General features: G+C 39.6%; 1 protein-coding gene and 1 long non-coding RNA gene across 4 annotated transcripts in view; one reads left to right on the forward strand and one right to left on the reverse strand.

Moving 5' to 3' along the window:
• The window catches only part of LOC119866411, a 171,297-nt gene that overhangs the window by 48,079 nt on the left and 97,779 nt on the right, over positions 1–25,439 (forward strand). The gene's annotated exons all lie outside the window — the stretch shown is intronic.
• Positions 1–25,439, reverse strand: part of COL28A1 (collagen type XXVIII alpha 1 chain) — a 162,129-nt gene that overhangs the window by 23,613 nt on the left and 113,077 nt on the right. For both annotated transcript variants that reach the window (XM_038556895.1, XM_038556896.1), the window contains 3 exons: positions 4,127–4,195; positions 3,479–3,559; positions 3,355–3,390 (listed from right to left, as the gene is read on the reverse strand). In XM_038556895.1, the coding sequence (XP_038412823.1) occupies positions 3,355–3,390; positions 3,479–3,559; positions 4,127–4,195 (186 nt within the window). The remainder of the gene's footprint in view (positions 1–3,354; positions 3,391–3,478; positions 3,560–4,126; positions 4,196–25,439) is intronic.

Here is a 25,439-nt window from a genome sequence, read left to right on the forward strand (position 1 = left end):
TCAAGGATGAAGGCATTGAATTTTTACTTATCAAAAGGTTCATAGTCTAGTAAGAAGTAAACAAATAAATGCTTTTATAAGTGCTATATACTATTGGATTAGAGCCAAGGAACCATGTTGGTCTGCTGGGATTTCCAGGGGTGGGAGTGTGCGGGTGGGGCTGCAGTCCATGAAGGTGAATTATGAACAGGTAGGAGAGGAGAGAGGTGGAATAGAAGGAGCATTCCGGGCAGGGGACGAAGTACACACACACAGTACATTATAGTGCTTGGGTAAATTTATGACACAAGGTATGTGGCAGAGAGGATGAAAGGAAACATGGAAGACAGATGAACTCTAGAAGGTCTTCAAGTCATGTTGAAGAGTATGCTTTATCTTAGGCAGTGAGAAGACACATGGTCCCTAAGCAGGGAAGAGATCTGATCACATTTTCGTTTTCAAAAGGTGATCATGGCAGCCAATGGAGGAATTTGAGGTCTCTAAATAGTTCAGGGAAGAAAAGTGACACCAGAGAGCAGTGGTGGCAGTGATGGATAGGAAGGACTGGCCTGGACAGATCTTTCAGAGGGAAAATAAAGGAGATTGGTGAGTAATTGGAATGAAGGACCAGGAAAAGCAGTCTCAGTGGAGGCAAATGATATTGGCCCACTCTCTGAGATAGGGAGGAATGGAAGGGAGCTAATGAAGGTCATTGGGCTCTGCTAGTGCCTGGTTGAGTCTGATACATTGATCCATCCAGCTGAAGATGTTCAGTAGACACTAAGTTGTAAGGTTTGGTGCTCAAGAGAGCGGTTCAGAATGGCGGGAAGATTTCAGGAAAGATTTCAGGAAAGCCACAGCTGGCTGTGGAAATGGGGATGGCAGATGAGATTTTATGGAACAGAGCTTCACAGTCTTTTTTAAAACAGTGTGTCCCCACCCACCCTCACTTGTTAAACATATTCTTTTCCATGTTTGTAATATAAAGATAGTATGTTTTCATTCCCCATACAACTTTATTATGATATTAAATTAGCCTTTTCAAACTATACATCCCCCCTTCTGTTCACAGCCATCCCTGCCTGAGAGTTGGAAGGCCAGGAGAAAGAAGACTGAGGACAGAAACTGGGAAATGCTAACATTTAAGGGACAGGTGGAAGAACAGCCTTTTTGAAGCAATCTGGCATGAATTATTATGACATTAAACTCTGTCACTGGTATTTGCCTCCTAAAACAGTAGTTTGCTACTCTGGAATGAATCTACAACTGACAGCTGTTTGGAGATATATTTGGTCAGGGAGAGAAGGTGGGTGGGAAGAGGAAAGAAGCCTTCTAAGAACAGCATTGATGGGGGAGCAGCCTGGATTTGGTACCAGACAAGTCAGCTCCCGCTACAAGGGCTCTGCTACTGGCTAGCAAGGTGACTTGAGGTGAAAGGCTCAAACTCTTCTGACGTAGCATGTCTTTCATTGAAGTAGAGATGACAATACCTACCTGACAAAGCTATCGTGTAGATTAACGTGAAGTCTTAGACAAAAGAGGGCTGTGGCTGACAGCCTGTGCCCTTCTCATTGCACCCCCTTCCCCACCATTTCCACACTGCATGGGGGCTGGTCCATCATTCATTCCTTGCTTCTGAGCTCTGTCCACATTCCCTGAAAACACTTGCCTTTTTCTTTGTCCACCTTTTGGGGGGACCTATGCACACAAGCCAGTGCTGTCAGCTTTCCACACAGGCTATTTAGACAGGCAATGTGGGGATCCTGTGTATCCAGCATATAGATAGAGGGTGCATGTGCTCAAGGTGGTCACTCTCCTTGGCCCTAAGGGCTCCTCACCCAGGGCAAGGGAAGGGGTACAGCTGAAGAAGCACTAAAGGTCTGTGTTGGTGCTCTACAACATGAGCCTCAGGCACCTTACAGTACTAGGTAAGGGTGCCACTGATGCAAAGGAGCCTCACACAGTACCAGTCACATACTAGATTCTCATTTCAGATAAATTCTCTCTTCCTTTACTCATCCTTCCCTGCTAGTCTCTTTTCTAGAATCTGGAAAAACAAGGCCAGAAGAATAACATCCTCATTTCTTGGTTAAAAATCTTCTACACAAGCAACAAAAGCCTAAGTTGACCCCAAATATCATACATTCTTTTGTCTGCTCTGGATCCACGTATCTACTCCTATCATAGCATTTATCAAACAATAGGTGAATATCTGCTTGTCTTTTTTTTTTCTAATGGGCTGTGAGCAACTGAATCCACAGAAACAGCCTCTTACTCTCTACTACGCCCCTGCCTGTCTTAGAGTCCAACCTGGAATACACACCCAATAAATGTTGGTGAAATGAGTGAACAAATGAATGGATGAAGGAAACCTAGTCCTCTCCACACTGGGATAGGAGGGAGGGGAGAAACTATGGAGACTGTTCCTCGTGGCATTTTACAGACACTCTCCCTGCTACTTTGGTGTTGGGGGTGGGGAACCTACCTACGTATGTAGCTATGTATGATACATATGTAGCTATTTCATATGCTGTAGGCACCTGGGGTATCTCACTTGTGGTGAGGAAGAACAAAGAGAAAAAGGCAAATAAGCCCTAAAAAAGTGTGTGATCTGTTTGTCATATGCCCAGCTCTTGTGTCTTACCTTCACTACTTGTACTCCCACCCCTTACACCTAGACTTGCTTAGCACAGCACATAGGGTCAGCATCTCCAGGCTATGACCCACTGGAAAACCAAAAAGAAGAAAAAAGAGAAGGTTCCTATTGCTTTTCCACTCCAGAAGATGAAGTGCCTTTCAATGAAAAAGGAAGAAGTAAACTTTGCTACAGAAATTCTAGAACTTTCCACCCAGTGGGAGCTAGAAGAGTCAGCTTTTTATTTGCAATGGTGTAGGGAGAATAGGGAAAAGTTTGCCAATGCCTCACAAGTTTTGTTGAGTAAGTGAATTAGTGCATTAAAGTAATCCCCATTTGTGATGGCTGTTGTCCTCAGAGCACTTCCTAAAGAAGCTAGTTCAAGGAAACAGAGAGTGCCCCTGCCCCACTTTGAAATGAGAAGGAGCATGTAAAGTAAGTCGTCCGGCTGTTTGGCCTACTTTTATACAGCTTAAGTCCTTGTTACCCTATCTAGCAGGGGTCACAGGGGAGTAGTCACCCACCACCTCAAGGCTGGGTAAGGACTGCCTAGTATTATCTCTCTCATGCTCAGATCAATTACCTCATGCATCTAAGTCGACACTGGGCTTGTAGTAGTGCTATCATTAAATAGCAACTGGAACTCTGTGTCAAAAGAATTCACACTTCTGAAGCTAAAACATGATTGTAATAATTTTGCAACCACAAACCCTCAATTACCCTCTAGGATGGATACTCACTGTAAGTCCTATGTCTCCCTTTGGTCCTTGTAACCCCTACTTAGCAGAAGAAGAGTAACAGTCAATATAGTTGGAACTGGTTAGTGTATAAAATCACAGGAAGACTTTAAAAATCACTGCTTGCCTGTCTTCCTGGGGATCCAGGCTCCCCAATTTCTCCTTTATCGCCTTTCTTTCCCACAGTGCCCTGTTCTCCATGCTCTCCCTTTAGAATACAGAAAAAAGACAAGGTTAGAATGTAAATATTAAAGCCAAATAAGAAAAACTCTAAAATTTACTTCATTTGCAAGTGGTAGCTTTTGAAGACCTGTGGTTCTGGTTGATACAAATATACTATAGGAAAAAAAGGGACAGGCATGATATTTATATTATCCCCCCCACCTCTACCCCCAGCCCGATTCCATAAACTAATTCATGATGAAGCATAGATCACAATGTAAGGAGACCTTGATTCACTATTAGGTCAGCTCACTGCCTTCAGGAAGTTCAACTATTATAAAACTTTACACCAGAGTTATCTGGTGTCTTTTACGTCGTATGTTGTAAGGGTTTAGTCCTTTTTCAGCTGGCTTTCAAGGATGAAGAAAATGAGATTTATAAAGTAAACATGTTTATAGTTAGGAAAGGAAATGCATAAGGATTTGCTTTCAAATGGATTTTTTCCTATGAGAGCTGTAATGATGAATGACCAGTATGAGAGCTCTTCCAAAGTTCACAATAAGCTATTGAGATCCTAAACCTAAGCATTTTTCTAAGGTCCAGAAATACTTACCTTCTGGCCAGGGAGCCCACGGCCTGTCATGCCCTTTGGCCCTGGAAAGCCTTGAGGTCCTTGCTCCCCCTACACAGTATGAAAAAGGGATCATCCCATTAATTTCTCAAGATAACTCAGAAAATTCTTTGAGTCAGATATATACTTGCAGTTTCAAAACCATATTGTAGCATTATCTAAATTGGGGAGGGGGACTGTATATGTCAGATGGGCTTAATTCTTTGCTAGTAAAAGTTGAACTTCTGAATCTGGGGTAGAAGTGAAGGAGCTAGTTGACAGCATTTGCCTGTTTCTGTGATATAATTACTCCCACCTTGGGCAATTTCAAACTATGAATATTTTATAAACCAGTTCACAAATAACAGGCAGCTGTTATTTCAGTTGTGATAGGAATGGTGATTTTTATGATCTTCTCTACATTTTTCTATATTTTTTGATATGCTAAAAGCATGTATTGTCTTATTAGTGGAGGAAAAGAGGATATAACTGCATCTCTCCCCAGTAAATGCCAAGGAGCTGTTTATATAATTACCATAGACTGTTAGTTGCAGCCCTGATCGTTGGTACCATGGATCTATTTATTTAGTACATCCTTAATTCAGAAAATAAAAATGTTTTCATGGCAGGACTTGTTTTTAACTGCCCCATCCCTTACCTCAACTTTTTTCTCCCACTCCCAGACCCCTGTCTCCACACAGATTTAAAGGGCTTTCATGAGGTTGAGCACGAAGCAGAAATAATCCGTCTACTACACGAAGTCGCAGTTCTGATTCTGCTTACCTCTAAATCATTGTTAGCAATGAATCTGTGGCAAAGCTGTGTGACAATGAGCTACTGGGATTTCATTTGCTCACTTTGAACATCTTTCTCAAAGGTACCCTGACTATACCTACTAGAATCACTTATACACTTAATGAAAACCTCAGACAACGAATTGAGAATCCAGGTGGGGGTTAGAGGTAAAATATGCATTTTGCCACAGGCTTGCTAGGGCTTGAGAACCACTATTCTAGAAGGCAGGATGGGATCTAGAAGGAGAGCCTGGAGGAGCAAGAGGCTTGCTTGGAGACCACTGCAACTTTGAGTATCAGCATTCCTCAGCCCCCTTCCTAACTCATTGGCTTCCAAACTTTTAAAAATCAACAGAACCCTTTGTTTTTAAAAGTATTATAATGAAATATTTTAGACATGCAAAATGTATACTGAAAAAGGCAAATATTTATATACTACCATATTTAAAAAGGAGATGGTAAAGATACCCTTGAAACTCCTGAGGTACCCAATCCCCTCCCCTAAGAAGAGGGGACATCTGTCACTGAAATTGATATGCATCACTCATATCCATGTTTTTATGCTTTAACTACATATATATAGTCTAAGACAATATTTCATATTTTAAACTTCAAAGAAGAGGTATATCTATGTATCCAATTTATATTTTAAATCTCAGCATTACCTATTTGAAATATATCTGTGTACATATACATAGTTCTAGTTTGTTAATTTTCTCTGCTTTACAGTGTGCCATTAAATAACTAGAGTATAATTGATCCATTATCCTAGTGATGGACATTTAGGTTGTTTCCCATATTTCTCAATTGCAAATAATACTTCAGTGAATACTATCTTAAATATCTTTGCACACTTGCTCACATCCCTAGGAGGGAACCTTTTCATTAAAACAAATGTTATACAGAGAGGTACAATATAGTAAATATAATTGGAGACTCTTGTTGAAATAAAGTGGATCGGGGCAGCCCCAGTGGCTCAGCAGTTTAGTGCCACCTTCGGTCCAGGGCATGATCCTGGAGACTTGGGATCGAGTTCCACATTGGGCTCCCTGCATGGAGCCTGCTTTTCCCTCTGCCTGTGTCTCTGCCTCTCTCTCTCTCTCTCTGTCTGTCTCTCATGAGTGAATAAATAAAATCTTAAAAAAAAAAAAAAAGAAATGAAGTGGATCGACTTAGCTGAACTTTTAGGTCCTTTTCATCTCTGCCATGTTGTATTTCTAAATGGAAAGCAGCTATGGTGTTACAGTTTTGCCTCAATTCAGCTCTAGAGGACTCAGACCAAGTTCCTTACAAAGGTCAGGTTGTGGAGAGCTCATTCACTGAGTCTTTTTCACCTTGGTCATTCTTGAGCCAAACACAGTGCCATGGTAGCGTGGGCCCACAGTAAAGGTACATGCAGTATTGTGCATGGATGTCTCAGGCCTATCTGAGGAGACTCAACCCTGAAGAAGTGCCCCCAGTATTAGTTGCTTTAGTGGTGACAGAAGACTGGCAGGGATCACTGGTCTTCTCTATTCAGTTCACAGTCAAGAGAGAAGAGTCTTTTCCCACCAGGAAACATGGTGCTACAGAGAGCCCAGAACCCTAGATTGGGATTGGTGCCAGTGAAGTAAGCTGGAGACAGTACATCAACATTCAGAGTCCAAGCTAGAGATTCAAGAAGGAGAAAGGAGGGATCCTTGGGTGACTCAGCAGTTTAGCCCCTGCCTTTAGCCCGTGATCCTGGAGGGTGTGATCCTGGAGTCCCAGGATCGAATCCCACATGGGGCTCCCTGCATGGAGCCTGCTTCTCCCTCTGCCTGTGTCTCTGCCCCTCTCTCTCTCTCTCTCTCTCTCTCTCTCTCTGTCTCTCATGAATAAATAAATAAAATCTTAAAAAAAAAAAAGAAGGAGAAAGGAGAGGAGAAAAATCTGTTCTGTTTCCAAAGATTAAACAGCTTGAACACAGGTGTGAAGAGAAATAGACAGGAAAATGTGGAACACAGACCAACCTCATTACACTTGCCGACAAACATGCTCTGGGAGTGGATGTGCAGCCTCATTTAGAAAATGAAGGCTAGAAGGATCTGTCTATATACAGAATGTGTGGCCAGCTCACAGAATCATATGGAGGATGGTGGGGGAGATACCTGCCTGAGAATCTGCCTTCTCTGTTCTAATTTAAAAAGAAAAAAAAAAAGAAAAAATTATAAGAAAGATATCCTCTTAAGAAAGATGTGTCAGGGGATCCCTGGGTGGCGCAGTGGTTTAGCGCCTGCCTTTGGCCCAGGGCGCGATCCTGGAGACCCGGGATCGAATCCCACGTCAGGCTCCCGGATGCATGGAGCCTGCTTCTCCCTCTGCCTGTGTCTCTGCCTCTCTCTCTCTCTCTCTCTGTGACTATCATAAATAAATAAAAATTAAAAAAAAAAAAAAAAAGAAAGATGTGTCAGTAAATGATACTTTGGCATAAATTAGTTTCCTCAGAGTTTTTTTTTTTGCAGAGGTAAGTAGGACAACTTCATTCAACCGGGTACCTGGTTGAAAGGTAACTTGAGGTTGTCAGGGAGATGCTTGCGATCCCTGGGACCTGAGTTCAGGGTTCAGAAGGTTTCCCAGATAGGCAGGAGGGGATTAAAGGTTCGAGAGAGAACACTAGAAAAGGCTGTATAGCTGGCTGTGTCCCAGCCCGTAGGACAGAACAGCGTGACAAACAAAGCAGTTGGGCCTGGGGTGTGATGGCGAATTGTCACTGAGAATCGCACATTCAGACAAGTGGGTCCAGAAAGAGCTTGACACCTTTCTGACAATTCTTCAAAATAATAATTTTTTTACAACCTTTTGGATCCTGTAACAGCTAATATAGATGTCCAATAAATATTTCTGACTAACTAGTTTCCTTCAAGAATTTATACAATTTCCTAGCAAACATAAAAGCTACTGTGGCTTCACTGCCAGGCCCTGAGGGGAAAACCTCAAAGTGGCCACTTATTGTGTTAGGATCAGCTTCACAGTCAGGAATTTGTTTTGCATTATTTCACATTATAGACATTTTAGATATAATTGTTCACGCTGTAGCTATTCCAGGCAGCTGGGTTTCCCTACAAAAAGACCATTTTTTTTTCTTCTGTCAGTTTCCCTTCAAAATACTTGAAGCCTTCCTATAACTTTCAGAGTGTACTATCTGGCCAACAGTGAGCCAGCTCCTTAATTTGGCAGAGGTGAATGCTATCCAACCATTTTTTTCCTTACAAGTCTCAGGAAAATGATACACAATTATTTTCAGCCTGGGTCAGAAGCAACTACAGGAAAGAACCTGTCTGTCTGAAGGTATAATTAAATCTAAAATTCAAACCCAGCTTCTCAACCACTCTGTCTCTCACCCTTAGATCCATCCTGCTACAGATGTGATCATTTTCATCTTTCAGGTAATTAAGGTGCAGTAAGAAAAGAAATCAAAATGATGGATGATCCAAAACTATAAAATAAAACTTCTGCCTTCCCTTGAGGGCATAGAAACTAGAAAAGGCTGCTCTCATGTTTTCTTTAATTTGTTTGTTTTAATTTTATTTATTTATTCATGAGAGACACAGAGAGAGCGGCAGAGACATAGGCAGATGGAGAAGCAGGTGCCATGCAGGGAGCCCAATGAGGGACTCAATCCCAGGACTCCATGAGCTGAAGGCAGACGCTTAACTGCTGAGCCACCCAGGTGTCCCTCTGCTTTCACTCTTAAATCCACAACAAAAAGTGCTAATCAATCTATGAAAGCACAACTTTTTTTGAGTGCATCATAGACCTGTGGTTGTAGGGTAGCCAACTGACTCAAAATCTAAGGAAACAAAGGATCCTCTTAAGGAGAGACAAGACTTGGGCATTTACCTTCTGGAAACAACAGATATCATGCAGGCTGGTAAGAGGAATTCAGATAAAATTCCTAACCAATCGCTAAAGGCTGAGTGTGGGCCAGTGTGAGAGGTCAGAACCCCTGGGAGCTTCAGACACAGGGGACTTTATATCCACTCACAGGTCCTTTGGGGACCTCACCAGGGCTCATAGGAGAGACTGGGAGCAGAGTGACTCCCAAAACTTCCCTAGTGGCTCAGGCCCAGGGGAGGGAAGGAGCTAACCCCCAGCAAAAGGCACAAAGCCATCTATGGGACAAAAATCTGAAGCTGTTGAGGAAGTACAGCAATCATTGTCACCTTTAGGGCACAGATGACCCCTGGGAGCTGAGGAAAGGAAACAGGATAAAACTTGCAGGCATGGATCATAGACTTTTAGAGATGCCCCACTACTTGGGGAAGGGTCAGGAAACCTTCCTTAGCCCAGACCGTCAGAGGCGTCCTATGCATTTGCTGGAACTTATAACACTGTCCACACTTAAAAGGGTAAATTTTTCTTTTTTTTTTTTTTTTTTGAATTTTTCTATAAATAGTCTTTTACTAAAATAAGAAAGTCTTTTAAAAAGTAAAAAGAATTAATAGAACATGGGGCAAAATGAACAGCGTCTATAAACAGTACTGAAGCAATGGTAATTTTCCAACATTGATAATTTTACTGTGTTACATAAGAGAACGTAGATTTTGATAAATTTAGAAGGTAGGGGGTACAATATTATTGAAGCAGGCCTGGAAAGAAAAGCAGCTCAAAGAAAGAAGCCAGTATTGTATTAAGATGTTGACTTAATGGGTAAATGGCAGAGTGAGCAAGATATGGTGACCTGGCCGATTAGTTATAGAAGTATTTGGCCTCAAATCCACAAACCATCTTGTATGGAAAGGGATTATTTTCTTAGGCTTCATGAAGGACACAGTAACTCACTTTAGAAGGAAAAATGGTATTTTCTTGGTGGCCCATGGAGTACATAAAATTGTACATGTAGATCGAAGGCGCTTGCCCAGAGGCCCCTAGAACGACCCAATGGTCTGGCATTTTGAAACCTATCCCTTCCTCCTGAATCGCCATCATCACATTCTCATGTTACAACTAGCACCTGCCACGGAAAAGGACTGAGCCACACAATAAGAGAGCTAGACATAGTCTTAGGTAATTGCTAGAATAACCTGGGGGCAAGTATGTAAATGATAAAACCAAGGCTTGCAATCCCTCCCCATTTCCTCGGATTGTATTTGATTTCACCTCTATGCTTCCAACAGTAATTCTCTCCAAAGGCAGTTCCTCCAAAGCCTCTGCTGACTTTCTTTCCTCAGTTCCGTCTTGGCACAAAGTAGAAGCCTGGCAGTTTCTCCATCTCTAGCCTGAAAATCAAGAGCCTCCAGTTTCTTAAAAATCCTTTCTTTTGTGGAATTGAATTCCTCTAACTTAATGTCCCATTTTGATATGTTAGCTTCTCTAACATGGGCTAATGCAGCATAACGCTTGTGCAGGGAATGGAATCCATGCGTAAGTTATGTGTTAGCCAGCGAGCCTTCTGCGGGAGCACAGCCCAGGATCACCTGGTACCTGGCCAGGCTACAGTACCAATGGGCTTAAATGGAACAATGTGGCTTCATTATACTTGATTCTCATTCAAATGGTGATCTAGTCCTATTGTGTCCAGTGAGAGGCAGAGATGGTTTACTTTTTACAGATTCAGGGACTTGTTTGGGGTCTGTCCCTAAAAATGGTTTAAAACTTGCATCGTTTGTTCCTCTCCTCCTCTCCATGGCCCATAATATAGGGTCTTTTTCAAAACCTAAGTAGTGTCAGCCATGTATGGCAAGGGTTTTCTGAACAACTCCTATGGAAACTTGCATGAGCTGGACCAAAATGCTGCTGACATCCATATTGATGGCTATATTCATTTCCTTTTGCCACTGTAATGAATTACCACAAATTTAGTGGCTGAAACAACATAAATTTGTTCTCTTACTGTTCTGGAAATCAGAAGTACAAAATCAGTTTTACTGGGCTAAAGCCAAGGTATTGGCAGGGCTGCTTTTTCCTGGAGCCTCTGAGGGGAGCAACTGTTTCTTGGACTTTTTCAACTTCTAGTGGTCATTGGTATTCTTTGGCTTGTGGCCCCTTCGTCCATCTTCCTCCACTCTATCCTTATTTCCACCATAACATCACCTCTTCCATAGTCTTTTCTCCTTCTTCCCTCCTCTTATAAGGACACTCATGATCACACTCAGGGTCCACCCAGATAATCCAGGATAACATCTCCATCTCAAAATGCTTAACCTAATCACATCTGCAGAGTTTCTTCTGCCATAGAAGGCAATATTCATAGACTCTAGGTATTAGGACATGAACATCTTTGGGGGACATTATTCAGCCTACCACATTGGCTTTTTACCTATATTTATGTGAAAAGCAAGATAATTGTTATATTTTCTGTAATTTACTTTCACATGCTTTAGTTTAGATAGTATCATGAGAATGTGTATGTGTAATTTAGTTTATACTGTAGGGATGCAGAAGTAACATTTGAAATACCATAATCAGTGGTACTGGCCTGTGCTTCAATTCTTACTATCTGAATTTGCTCCAGAGGGATGAGAAAAACAATTTACCCTTGGGAAAATAAGAGGTAGTCAAGATCTGTCATAGATAGAAATGTCATGCAGGTACTTCACCCCTTGCATGGATGGGAATGAGAGTCAGCCAAATACTTTTGGAAGAGCACCCTAATTCTAGAACTCATTCAGAACAGGTGCCTCCTACCCCCATCCCATAATGAAGAGTCCCTTCACTGATCTAAAAGGTTAATTGATCCAATCATGAGAATATGGGTATATTTGTCTCAGAGAAATAATTTTATGCAAAGAGCTTATCAAAGTGCTTTAAAAAAAAAAAAAGACAATTGGAACTTGGACCATGCTTTAGCGCCTTCTTGGTAATGAGTAGCTGAATATCGGGTACAATTCTCTCTGAAACTTGGTTTAATTAAAAATATGACTCCTGATAGCAAGGTTGTCTAGGAGGAAGCAAGTAACTCCTGCCAATTTCTAATCTTTAGAGGCTACCAATTGTCACCATAAAGAACCTGACAAATCTAAATGTTGGAATTGACCTTGCTCAGCTCACAACAGGCACGGCCAAATGTGCTCAATTTGGGCATATGTTCCCCCTAATCATTTCGTTAAACTTTTTTGTCTCTGCTTCCAGTTTTCTGTCTCTGTCTTCTAGCAGATGTTAACATGGTTGAACAATTAGCACAAATATTCCCAAAGAATCTCAGCAACGGTCAAGCCACTTAACTGGACTGTTTGATTGCTTGGTGGACACGTGTGTTGCTGTTCCGATCTTCCATCTGATTGCAGGATCTGGTCCCATTTTCCAATAATAAGGTTGTTCTTAATATAAACGTTAGAATTAAATACATCGATAGGTCATAGTGCAAAGCCCATCATGGCTTCTAGGGGTCTTGCCAGCTCAACTCAGTTGTACATGTTTAACTTTTTCTGCTTAAATAGCCTTTTGTAAAACCTGCCAAGTTTCATGAAAATCTTGTATGGCATGTGGATATCCCTGCAGCACACATGATAGGATACAAAGAGACAAGGTCAGCTTTATGGCAGTTGCCTCGGCTAGAGACGGAGGACTCTGGAATGCTCCCTTTCCTGGCCACCTGCACAGTGTAGGCTGTAGGCTCCTGGTTTCCCTCCTGCCATTGTCAGCTTGTTTTTCACTTCTCTAGAGTCTGTCTCTGAACCCTTGGTGCCCTCAAGGTGGATGTCTGCCATGGTCCTTCCTTTTGTTTTAGTATTATCCTCTGTAGTATTGTCTACTACCATGGCATCAGTGGTGACCTTCTGAGGATAATCTCTACTTCTCTAGCCCCAGTCTCACCCTAGTCTCTATGCTCTGGCCCTAACTTTATATCTGCTTTCCAGAACTTTCCACCTGTTAGCCAAGTCAGAACCAAATCTATCAAGTATAGACATTCTCTTCAGGCAAGCCTGCTTTGCTTTCTGCCTTTTTCCCTCTCTGACTCCTCTCCCAGTGCCCAGGTTTGGGATTCTCTTTATGTTCTGATCTTCATGTCCTCTCTGTGTCCCTCCCAGTGTCCTCATCTCATCTGTGGACCAGTTCTAGCCCACCAAACACATCCAAGGGGTCTTGTCTGACCCACTCTCACCCCAATCACAAGTAAAACCCCCACATCAGCCCACACCTCTGTGGTATATGTCTCCTCGCGGGTTTGGGTGCACACATCTTTCTGTCCTTAAATTCTCAAAGTAGAGGCACTTCATCTTAATTGTCTTTCTACCTCCTAAGGTACCTGTTTCAGGTCCCTGCATTTCAGACCTAGCTAGATGGAGTGGATATGGAGGCTGGCTACCTTTTTGGTAGAAGCAGGAGGTAGCAGCTCCAGCTGTCAAAATGAATGTGTCTTGACTGTCACACTTCTGGTGTGAATGCTGGTAAAGATGATGTTTACTTTATATCATCACTCTATGATTCTGGGGGAAGAAAAACTTATTTAGACTGTATGTGACATGTTTAATTTTACCAAAAAGAAGATACCAATGAGACTTTCAGCCAGGTCTATCCTTAGGCCCAGGGTATGATATTTCCTGTCAGTAGGTTTGGTGACAGCTGTTAACTCCTGTGGTGCACCAAAGAACAGACCAAAAGGTGAATGCCCCCCACCCCCCACTTTATCCCATGGTCTTCTGTGGCCACACCAGTGACTTCTAAGCCAACATAAGCACACTGCCTGCTATGCCAACAGTCCCCAGCCATCCTGGCTCTTCAATTGCTGCTCCTCCCATGGAGAAATTATGGAGGCATCATTGACACTGACATCAAAAAACCATAGTGGAAATTCTGCTTTTAAATGCTTATATTTGAGATGTGAATTTTGGACCTGTGCCTCTGTATTGGCCTCCTGCTTTTATTACCTATCAAAAGGATTATAACTACTGAGAAACAGTGACATTCTAGAAACTGATTTCCTCTACCAGGAATTAAAAGCACAAAAAGGACTAACAACTAACTGATTGCTTTCTCAGAGAATGTCTTTCACCAGAGGGTTCACAACATTAGTTCTTCTATGTGTCTCTTTCTGGATATGATATGGGAGTTAAAGAAGTCATATCTAGAGACCCATGAATTCTTTGAGTAAAAGCAGGGTAAGCTTATTTCCCTTCTCATAATGTCCTCCAGGTTGATTTATATTGTTCCTTATGGCATGAATTTCCTCCAATTTGGGGAGGCTGAATAATATTCTATTGTGTGGATATTTCACATTTTCTTAATCCATTTGTGCTTTGATGGGCATTTAGGTTGTTTCATATCTTGGCTGTTGGAATAGTGCCACAGTGAACACAGGAGTACTAAGTGAAACAAGCCAGCCACAGAAGGACAAATACTGCATGATCACCCAGGGTTAGATGACCGAATAGTCAAAGTCATAGAGGCAGAGTAAAATAGGTAGCTGCCAGGGGTGAAGAGGGGGAAATGAAATGTTGTTCGATGGAAATAAGGTCTCAGTTATGGAAGATGAGTAAGTTCTAAATATGTGCGGCATAACATACTGCCTATAGTTAGCAATACTGTACCGTACACTTCAAAGATTGTTAAGGTAGGTCTCACGTTAAGTATTCTTACCACAATAAAAAAAATTAAAACAAAGGCTGAAAATAATGAATTTGTTTTTCAAAATATAGAAATGATAAGGCTATCCAAATATATTTTTAAAACAAAATAAAGAAAATTACATTAATTGGAAAAAGCTGGGGGGATAAAAGTACAATAGGGCCTACTTCCTATAGACAGTTCTCAGTCTCTTTCATTTATATGCCTTGTTTTCCTTTCTCATTGCTTCCAACTCAACATGATAGAAACTATTCCTAATGATTCAGATGCTAGTTTCAAAGGGGCAGAGCTTACACATATATGGCAACTTTCCTCTTGATTTTTCCCTGCAAAACTCCTCTAAACTGTCTTCTTAAGCAGTTCAATGACAACCTAACAATCAACCTTACTCTACCACAGAACACACAGATGCGGTTGGCATCTCTCAGGCCAAGAAACAGAATTGAAGCAATATGAAAACATCCACAAACTCATAGTCTCCTATAAAAGCATATGTTTCAAGAAATTCAGTTATTGATAAAGTTAACTCAAGTTTTAATTGCATCACACTTGCTTCAAGGATAAAGCAAGAAAACATGCAAGGGCCAGTAAAAGAGACAAACATATGTATAATGAAATAATATTCACAAGTCTTTATATGCCTAAACTTGTGCTCACAGTGAAGTAGAAAATAGCATAAAAGGAGTGGCAGCAGCAGAAAAATTCATAAGTAGACAGATTTCAGTTCAGAATGAAGAAGGAAAGCCTACCAATTATAGCTATAGAATAAGCCTTTCAAAGCACAATGAAATGGAAATGCTAGCACAAGTATGGGAAAGTACAAGAATGTTCTCTGCAGCATATCTAAGCAGATATATAAAATTGTCACATTCAGGTAATGAAGTACTATGAAACTGCTAAAAAGTATAGTAAATCTTTATGTATTGATTTGGAGGCCCATTCATGCTCTATTTACTGAGGGGGGGAGCAAGTTGGGAAAATAACGTATAAAATTATTTTAAAGGCTGTTGCACTGTATATGTGTGTGTTTATACATCTAGTTGAAAATATGGAAGCTACACATCAAACTGCAAACACTGACAATCTCTGTAGGGTAGGACTGCCGGGAAAAGTAGAAGACTTTCAGAAGTTTACATGATTATGAGGTATTTGGATTTGACAGTTTTCTTTTGAAAAAGGAACAAAGCTTCTCGAATTTGCTACAAGGCTACTAGGAAACATATAAGACAGGTACAAAGTTTCCATTCCCTGGAGTGTCTAAGCAGAGTGTAAATGGCCAGATGCCCTTTAGGATGTTGTAGAATAGCTTCTTGTGTTGGATTGGAGAGGAATTAGTAGAAACCCATTCTAATTCAAAATATCACAGGCATGCCTCTAGCAATCGCTTTCTCTTTGGCATCATGAATATTGCTTTCTGTTCACTAGATCTTTTCCATTGGCATACAATATATGTACATACACACATACATACAATCTCTCCCATTTTTAAGAAAACCTTCCTTAGGGCACCCGGGTGGCACAGCCTCCAACTCTTGGTTTCAGCTCAGGTCATGATCTCAAGGTCATGATATCAGGGGTCATAAGATAGCAGCAGAGACTGCTTAAGTGTCTCTTTCCCTCTCCCTCTGCTGCTCCTCCATCCCTCTCTGTGTCTCAAATAAATATATTTTTAATTTATTTGACACAGAGTGAGTACAAGCAGGAAGAGTGGCAGGCAGAGGGAGAGGGAGAAGCAGGCTCCCTGTTGAGCATGGAGCCCAGTGTGGTACTTGATCCCAGGACCTCAGGATCATGACCTGAGCTGAAGGCAGATGCTCAACTGACTGAGCCACACAGGCACCCCTTCTCTCTCAAATAATTCTTTAAAAAGAAACTTCTTAATCACACATATCACTCTATTGCTCAATCTCTACGGACCTCATTTTCAAAAGTATTGCCAATTGTGCTCTGTTTTCATTTTCTTTCTCATCATTGTCTCTGTTTTATACTTTTTATTATAAAGTAATTTCAAACATACAGAAAATTATGATAATAATACAAATATATCACATATTCCCTTCACCCCCATTCATCAATTGTTAAGATTTTTTCCAGGTTTTATTCTGTGAGCGTGGTGTGTCTGTGTGTTCTGTGTGCATACATGTGATTCTTGTCAAGGTCACAATGACGATGTTGTCAAATCTAGTGACCACTTTTCACCTTTCAAACAATCAACAGCAATGAAACTAGATGACCATGCCCCCCTTGAGATAATTCTTCACTTGGCTTCTAGGAACCACTTCCTCTTGATACTCTGCCTACTTTTCAGTCTCCTTTGCTGTATCCTCTTTGTCATACAAACCACCAACTGATGGAGTTGTATGCCCAGTCCTTGGATATCTTCTCTGTCTACATTTACTCATTACATCTTTCCATTTATGCTCAAGACTTTAAAAACTATCTATATATCATTAAACCAAATTAGTATCTCTTGTGTTGATCTCTTCTCTGAACTGTAGATTTCTATCCCCAGATATCTATTTAACAGCCCCACTGAAGATTTAGCCTCATGTGTCCAAATTGAAATTTCACATTATTTGAATTGATTTCCTCCATACTTGGCCATCCTCATCTTCCTATAGTCTCTCTCAGGTCAGAAAATGGCAACCCCATCCTTCTAGTTGCTCAAGTCAAAAATCGTAGTCATCCTTGACTCTTCTCTTACACCCTACATCCAACCCTGAATCCAACCACCCCTTCCCATTTCTACCATTACCATGCTCAGCTAAACCACCACCATCTCTCACCTGCACTTTGGCAATATCTTCCCATTTTAATTCTTGGTCTTAATACCCCCCCCCCCCAGTCTATTTGCTGCATGCTGCTGGAACCATCTTTTTAAAAGATGATTTATATCAGGTTGTTCCTCTGTACAAAGCCTCTGATGGGAGGGAGGAAAAAAAAAGCCTCTGATGGCTTCTTATCTCATTCATGACTCACTGAAGTCTTGTCATTGTCCTAATACTGATGTTCCTTGAGTATGCCAGGCCTGGATTCTTACTCCAAATTCCTAATTAAGAAACCCAAAATTCCTCCTACCCACTGCCTAAGCTTCTATCCCACTTTTTAGAAAAGGTTTATTTGTTTTAGAGACAGAGTACACACGAGCAGAGAGTGGGAGAGAGGGAAAGAATCTCAGGCAGACTTCCCACTGAGAATGGGGCCTAATGAGGGATCCAATCCCAAGACCCAAGATCATGACCTGAGCCAAAATCAAGAGTCGACCACTTAACAGACTGAACCACCCAAGTGCCTCCTACCCCACTTTTTAACATGGAGAATGGAATATCAAGGGCTAGGAATGCAGGGTGAAGAAGGACAAAAGACATGGCCCAAAAGAAAGTGTTTTGGACAAAATAAGCAAAAGCAGGTGGTAAAGAGATTCTCCCAGTGGGAGATGTGTTGCCCTGAGTCCTCTGTTCCTTCTATTCATACTTTAGAACTTACCATCAATACAGCCGGTTACTCTGGGGAACTGTATGTTTTCCACATTGGCTGACATTATTAGGATTTACTTCCAGTTTATGATTTCATCAACAAAGTAAAAAGAGTTAGCCCTGAGGACTTTTTGCTTCCTCTTGTCAAGGCTGGTTGCAATGTCATTGTATCATGCAATGGTAAATTATGTAGTGGTGAATTATAAATACACATTCTATGGCTCAGAAGGAACGGGCTCATTTTGGTGTGTAAGAGAAGGCTTCTGGAGGAAGTGTTATGTAATATGAGCCCTGACATAGAAATAAGAGTGAGCCTGCTTCCTTGATGGTTAGTAATGTTGAGCAACTTTTCATCTACTTGCTAGTTATTTGTATATGTTCTTTGGGAAAATGTTCATTGAGGACTTTTGTTTATTTTTTAATTCCATTATTTCATTTTTATTTGCTATTGAATTGTATAAATTCTTTCTATATTTATGGCATTAACCACTTATCAAATGTATGATTTGCAATTTTTTTCTAATTCTGTAGGATGTCTTTTCATCTTGTTGATCATTTCTTTTCCTCTGAAAAATCAATTATTTTCAGATTTGTTTTTTCATTATTGTTTAGTAACTGGTAAATTTTTTTATTCAGTTCTTAATCTTAATTCCAGTGTAGTTAACATATAGTGTTCTATTAGCTTCAGGTGTGCAATATAGTGATTGAACAATTCTATACATTACTCAGTGCTCATCAGGGAAATGCAAATCAAAACCACAATAAGATATTGCCTCATATTTGTTAGAATATCTGTAATCAATAAGATAAGAGATAACAAATCCTGGCAAGGAACCAGAGAAAAGGGACTCCTCATCCATTGTTGGTGGGATTGCAAATTGGCACAACCACTGTGAAAAACAGTAGGGAGTTTCCTTTAAAAATTAAAAAAATGGAAGTACACAATCCAGAAATTCCACTTCTGGGAACATATCCATAGAAAACAAAGCAAAATGTCAAAGAGATATCTGCACCTCCATGTACATGGAGGCATTGTTTTTAACAGCCAAGACATGAAAATTTTGAATGCCCATCAATTGATAAATGAATAAAGAAGTTGTGTTATATACATGTATTAATCATCCATAAAAAAGGAAATCCTGCCGTTAGTGACAACAGTGATGGTTTCTGAGGGCATTATGCTAAGTGAAATAAGCCAGAAAGAGAAAAATAAATACTGTATTTTTTCACTTTATGTGAAACCTTAAAAAAATAGGGAAAAAAAAACCTTGGAGAAACCAGATTTGTGATTACTAGAGGCAAGGAGTAAAGGTACAGAGATTGAATAAACATGGTCAAAAGGTGTAAACATCTAGTTACAAGAGAAATAAGTACTAAGGATGTAATATACAACATGATGATCACAGTTAATACTGCTCTATGATATATTTGAAAGGTCTTAAGAGAGTAAATCCTGAATTCTCATCACAAGGAAAAATCTTTTATGTCTTTTTCATTTATTTTTTATATCTATATGAGATGATGGATTTTAACTACAGTAATTGCAGTATTCATGCATGTAAGTAAAGTCATTATACTGTATACTTTCAACATAAAAAAAAAGTGAGCCTACTTAAGCAGGGAGTGAAAGAGATCTCTCCAAAAAGAAGGAAAGCATACATAGAAGCACTGGGGCCAAGGTACACAGGAACCAAAGGCTTTCAGAGCTGTGAGGTTGAGAAGATTTAAGATTGGATGTCCAGACCTTATGGAGTCATGCTAACTTGTGAAGCTGTCTCTTTGGGTATATGCTAAAAACTCTTTAGGTTTATTTTCTTGATATATAAATATATAAAGGTTTTTTAAATTACAGAACAGAGGTACCTGGGTGGCTCAGTTGATTAAGCACCTGCCTCCAGCTCAGATCATGATTGTAGGATCCTGGGATCAAGCCCTACCTTGTGCTCCCTGCTCAGGAGTGAGTCTGTTTCTCTCTCTCTGCCCTTCCCCCTGTTCATGCTCTCTCACTCTCAAATAAATAAATAAAATCTCTTTAAAAATAATAAAATTATAGAACAGATTTTGAATAATATAGTCACATCCACACCTTTTCTATGGATGAGGGTTTTGCTTATTAAGAAGTACATTCTAGAATGTTTTCTAATAGCCAAGAGAAGTCAGGACCTTCTTTTACTGGACTTTGGCCGGGAAGTCAGGCAACAAGCAGTATGTCTGTCACATACATGTCCTAAACCTCATAGGTTCACCTATAATGTTTTCAGCATATGGTTAACATAGACTGAGGAGAGAGAAGAAAGAGAGAAAGTCAAAGGCAAGAGGAAGATCCCACCTGTGTTTTCTCCAAAAGCATGATGAAAACATGTCTCTAGGGTGAAGATGTTTTATAGTTGTACACAGTACAGCTATAAAACACAGTTCAGCATGGTTCAATAGCTTAAACTGAGTTGGTAGATATGCAACCTGATTTATGTGTCTGGCATCAACTGTGCTAGAATGTTTCTCATCACATGTTTCTACTTTCAGATACAGGCAACTAGATATAAATCCTTTCCGAGGAAGTTAAATTTATGTGAACTAGATTATAAAACCTAGATTTTCAAATATCATTTGTAATTGCCTAGATTCCTAAATAGCCTCCCTCATTCAGTCTCGGTCCTGCTACCGTCTGTTCTCAGCCCACCAGTCACAGTTATTCTTTTACAAAATAAGTCAGACCAAATCACAGTGTTGGTTAAAACCCACAAACAACTCCCCACTTGACTCTGAATAAGAGCTAACATCCTTACAAGGGCCTATCTGGCTAGACATGAGCTGGACCGGCTCCAACCCTCTGCTGTTATCTTCCTGACCTCACCTCCAGCCACATAGCAGGTCCCTTTACTCTTCTTTTGAACTTGCCTGCCACCTTTCTAGAACCACAGGAAGGTGCCAGGCAAGTTCAGGGCTTTTGCACAAGCTCTTCTATCTGCCTCTGTTGCTCTTTCTTCAGAAATCCTCAAGAGTACCCCCTCACCTCCTTCAGATCTTTGCTCAAATGTTACCTTCTCACGATTTCATCCCACTTAACACTTCATCACATCCCCTTACCCTGCTCTCCCTTTCTTTGCCATACCAGTTTCATCTTCAAACATACTATATAACTTATTTACTATGTTAATTGCCAATAAAATGCAATTCCCATGAGTCAAGAATCTTTGTCTTATTTGCTTATGATATACCCCAAGCACCTAGAACAGAGCCGGGAATATTTATGTATGCTCAATAAATATTTATTGAATGAATTGCCACAATATAATTTTATATAACTAGCTAGGACTAAGTATTGGAGTCAGTATCCCTAATTTTGAGCAGAAGGAATATCTATTTTAAAACATATATAAACTTACTTTCCTTATATGCAGAACAGAAACAGATCCTATTTGAAGGACATGCTAGTATTACTTATCTCACAATCCTGGCAAAGAGTGCGTGTGCACTATTATTTAAGTATATATGTAGCAGGAAAACACAGCAAATGTGTTTACTTCACAAAATTACCATAGTAAGGTAAATCAAGAAGAACAGACTGAGGTCTGTGGAAGAATTATTTCTTTCTGAAACTGGCATAATAATCACAATGGGAACTATTGACTCATCAGATTTCACTTTTCAAAACCAACAGAAGCCAGTTGGAGAATTTTCAGAAGGCTAGTATTCTAATACATTAAAAATCTATTTTCTCCTTTGAAATTTAAGAGCCACTATTTAAAGGCACAATTACATATGCCAATAAATAGTCTTACCAAAAAAGTTCACTGTCTTTACACTGATAAAGAGAAATTGATAATGAATGTATTAGTATTCTTAAAATGTCATCTCTACAAATACAAACTCATAGGAAAATCTATTTTCAAAGTTAAAACTTCCTGGTAAAAATTACTTCCTGGTAAAGGTGTGAAAATGTAACAACTAGATAGCATACGTCTCTCATTTATTTCTAACTTGATTATTAACTTAAAAGGATCAAGGGAAATGTAATGATATTGCCATGATTGTCTGATCTGGTGACAGGTAATGATGAATTAAATTTTTTCCTCTTTACCTCCTTAATCTATTAATGTAAGTCTTTAAAGTTAGGACCTAGATCAAATCAATCAAGAATTATTGAATATATACTCTGATTACCACCAGGCAGATCCCACTGAGCATTCAAAAGAACCACCAGATACAATGCCTTAGGTTCATTTGTATCAAACAAATACATTTACTTTGATAGCATCCACTGTGATCCTGTTGTACTGTGATAAAAGATAATTTGGGCACAAAGATCTACTTTCAAGAAAGCCAAATACAGTATTTCAAGTAAACTTCTACCTGTTAGTCCAATCAAGCATACCAACTTGTAAGAGTAAGGTATTCTCACTATTAAACACTAGGACTTAAAAAAGAAAAAGAATTTATCATTTCACAAGTTTAGAATTCTCTTAGTAATGGAATTCAATACTTGTTTATTGAATCAAAGAACGTATAAACGAATCATGTTGTGGGTCAACAATTTGATTACAGGTGGAACTTTACCATCATCCATCATACATCTACCTTCATACCTCCATTCAACCATTCATTACCTTGTTCATTCATTATACAAATATTTATTAAGTGTCTACTATATTCCAGACACTCTGTTAGGTGTTGGGGAATTAGACACAGATGAAAGAAGCTAAGTCCCTGCTTTCCAAAAAAAATTTTTTTTAATCCAAAGAAGATAAGCAAAAAGATATATATATATTTTCAGATGGTGATAGTGCTATGAAAACAATAAAAAGGAACAATATTATAGATTGAGAATGGGATGATGAGTCTCCCAGAAATGATAAAAAAAAATACTATTCCACAAAATTAAAAATTCTGACAAATTAGGCAAAAGACATAAAAAAGAATCTACACTAGCTACATGATAGTAAAACTGCATACCACCAAATAAAAGGAGAAAGCATTAAAAGTCACAGAGACAAGGACAAATTATCATTAAAGGAATAGTTAGAATGATAGGTAACTTCTCAAGAGCAACAATTAGGACCAATTGATGGGAAAAATCTTCCTGCCCTGAGAGAAAAAGCTGCGTACCTAGAATTCTATACTCAGAAAAATATCTTTTAAGAAGAGATTAAGGAGAAAGAAATATAGTTTTGGGGGCACCAGAGTGGCTCAGTTGGTTAAGCATCTGATTCTTGATTTCAGCTCGGGTCATGATCTCAGTGTTGAGGGATGAATCCCCACATTGGGCTCTGCACTCAGTGTGGAGTCGGCTTGAGATTCTTTCTCTCCCTTTTCCTCTGCCCATCCCCACTGTACCCCCTCTCTCTAATAAATAAATAAATCTTTTAAAAAAAGAAAAGAGATATAGTTTCAGGCAAACAAAAATGGAGAGGTTGCTCTGGTGGTTCTTTAACCAAAGGAAATTCTGAAGAATCCACATCAGGCAGAGGGAGAGTGGTTCCAGTCTGAGGTGAAAGATGGATTGGGTAGAAAGTACTAAATAAGTGAATAAATCTAAATAAACAGTGAGTATATATTTTTAAAAAAACATGATCTAGGGGAATTGAAAAATTTAAAATATAAAACAATAACGATAGGGTAGAGGCAGATGGAATTAAGGTGTTCAAAATGATTGTAAGAACCAGACAGGTAAAATGGGTATTTCCTAAGGTAAATGATAATATCTTTAAATGTAAATATTGAAAAAGAGGGAGAAAAATGAGTAGATTCCAAACAAGTAAAGGGAAAATATAATGGTTAAAAATGAGTAAGTATCAAAAAGGGGAAGAAAAGATTTTCAAAAAGGAACATAGAACATGAGGGACAAATGGCCCAAAGTTAGATGGTAGAAATAAATTATAAAAGTTCACTAATTACAAAATTGTAGCTGAACTAAAAATGCTTCTGACAAAAGACAAACATTGTCAGACTGGAGTTTTAAAAATCCAAATACATGTTGCTTAAAAGAAACACGTAAAGTAAAAGGATACAAAAAGGCAGAAGTAAAAGGATAAAGGTAGAACATAAGCAAAATTTAACCAAAGAATAGTAACTATATTCATTTCAGGTATTGGAGGCTTTAAGGCCAAAGGCATTACTACCCAGTGTCTTAAAAAAAGTCACCATTGTGGGCAGCTCTGGTGGTTCAGCAATTTAGTGCCACCTGCAGCCTGGGGTGTGATCCCGGAGACCCTGGATCAAATCCCACTTCAGGCTCCCTGCATGGAGCCTGCTTCTCCCTCTGCCTGTGTCTCTGCCCCCCTCTCTCTCTCTCTCTCTCTCTCTCTATCTCTATCTCTATCTCTATCTCTATCTCTATCTCTATCTCTATGAATAAATAAATAAGTCATCATTGCCAATTTTCTATTCTTTATTCCCCTTTCTCCTTTTTCTTTCTAATTCTCTTTCCATTTCTCTCCATATCAATACTCTTTGCTCCTCTCATTCAGTTTCACTTTCCTAGGACAGAACACATACCCATTGTGCCCATGATTCCTACTCATATGATGTAAGAAGCAGTTTTGAAGAACTGGTGATTGAAGAATTGGTCACAAAATGAAAGAAAGATTATTCTGGGGTTATCTTTATCGCCTATCAGTTTGAGCCACAAATACCCACAAACTCCATACTCTTGGCTTTGTTAGAGCTTCTCTGCTTATGAACAGGTAATTACCTCATTTTCTGTCATATATTTAAAATTAGAAGTCCTATCTGCAACTAGATAAGCAAAGGTACTGATAATTTAAAAAGCCAATAATTGTAAAGTCCTTCAGATGTTTGTAAAAGCATAAAAAGTGTTTGATTACTTATCAGTTGGCCTTAACTGACTTGTCAAAGGTTTGCAGTACAAAAGAGTGGGTCCTTCAACCAACAATCCAGAAGGGACTTAATAAGCCTTTGTGTGTGGGGCAGAGTGGTTATTACAGCCTCACCCTGAAGCCACACTTGCCAGCCCAGAGCCTGCTGTAATTTCTAGTCTTAGGCCTGGCCATTGATTTCAAAAGGTCACTACATCCAATCCCTGGCTTCTGACAGAACATGCTGTTCAGGGGAAAAGAAGAGCTTTTTAGTGCCTCTCTCTTTTAAAAAATTTAGATTATCATGGTAAAAGACCTTACTACATAGATCTCCTGTCTGGAAGGGCCACCTTTTAATTTCAAGATGCAAAAAAAAATTTTTTTGAGTGGACACATCTGAAAGTCTCAAACGGATCATTTCCTCTTTCTGACATCTACCCGGACTTGATTACTACATGTCACACAATGACTTCAGGGAGGCACATGAGAAGCAGGGGTGAGTGGCTTTGGATACATTACTTAACATCTGTGTATAGAACACATGGAATATAAAGAATGTAATATGGTCCTGGTTCTCTCCCTGAGCTCAAAGCCCTGAAGAATAAAGTTACCTCTTTCTTGAAAGAAGGAGAAAAATATATACTAGTAATTTACTTCTAACCAAGCATTGATGGGTGGGAAAAAGATAAAATACCTTTTATAA

The sequence above is a fragment of the Canis lupus genome, chromosome 14 (genome assembly GCF_011100685.1).
Source record: "Canis lupus familiaris isolate Mischka breed German Shepherd chromosome 14, alternate assembly UU_Cfam_GSD_1.0, whole genome shotgun sequence".
Taxonomy (NCBI): Eukaryota; Metazoa; Chordata; class Mammalia; order Carnivora; family Canidae; genus Canis; species Canis lupus.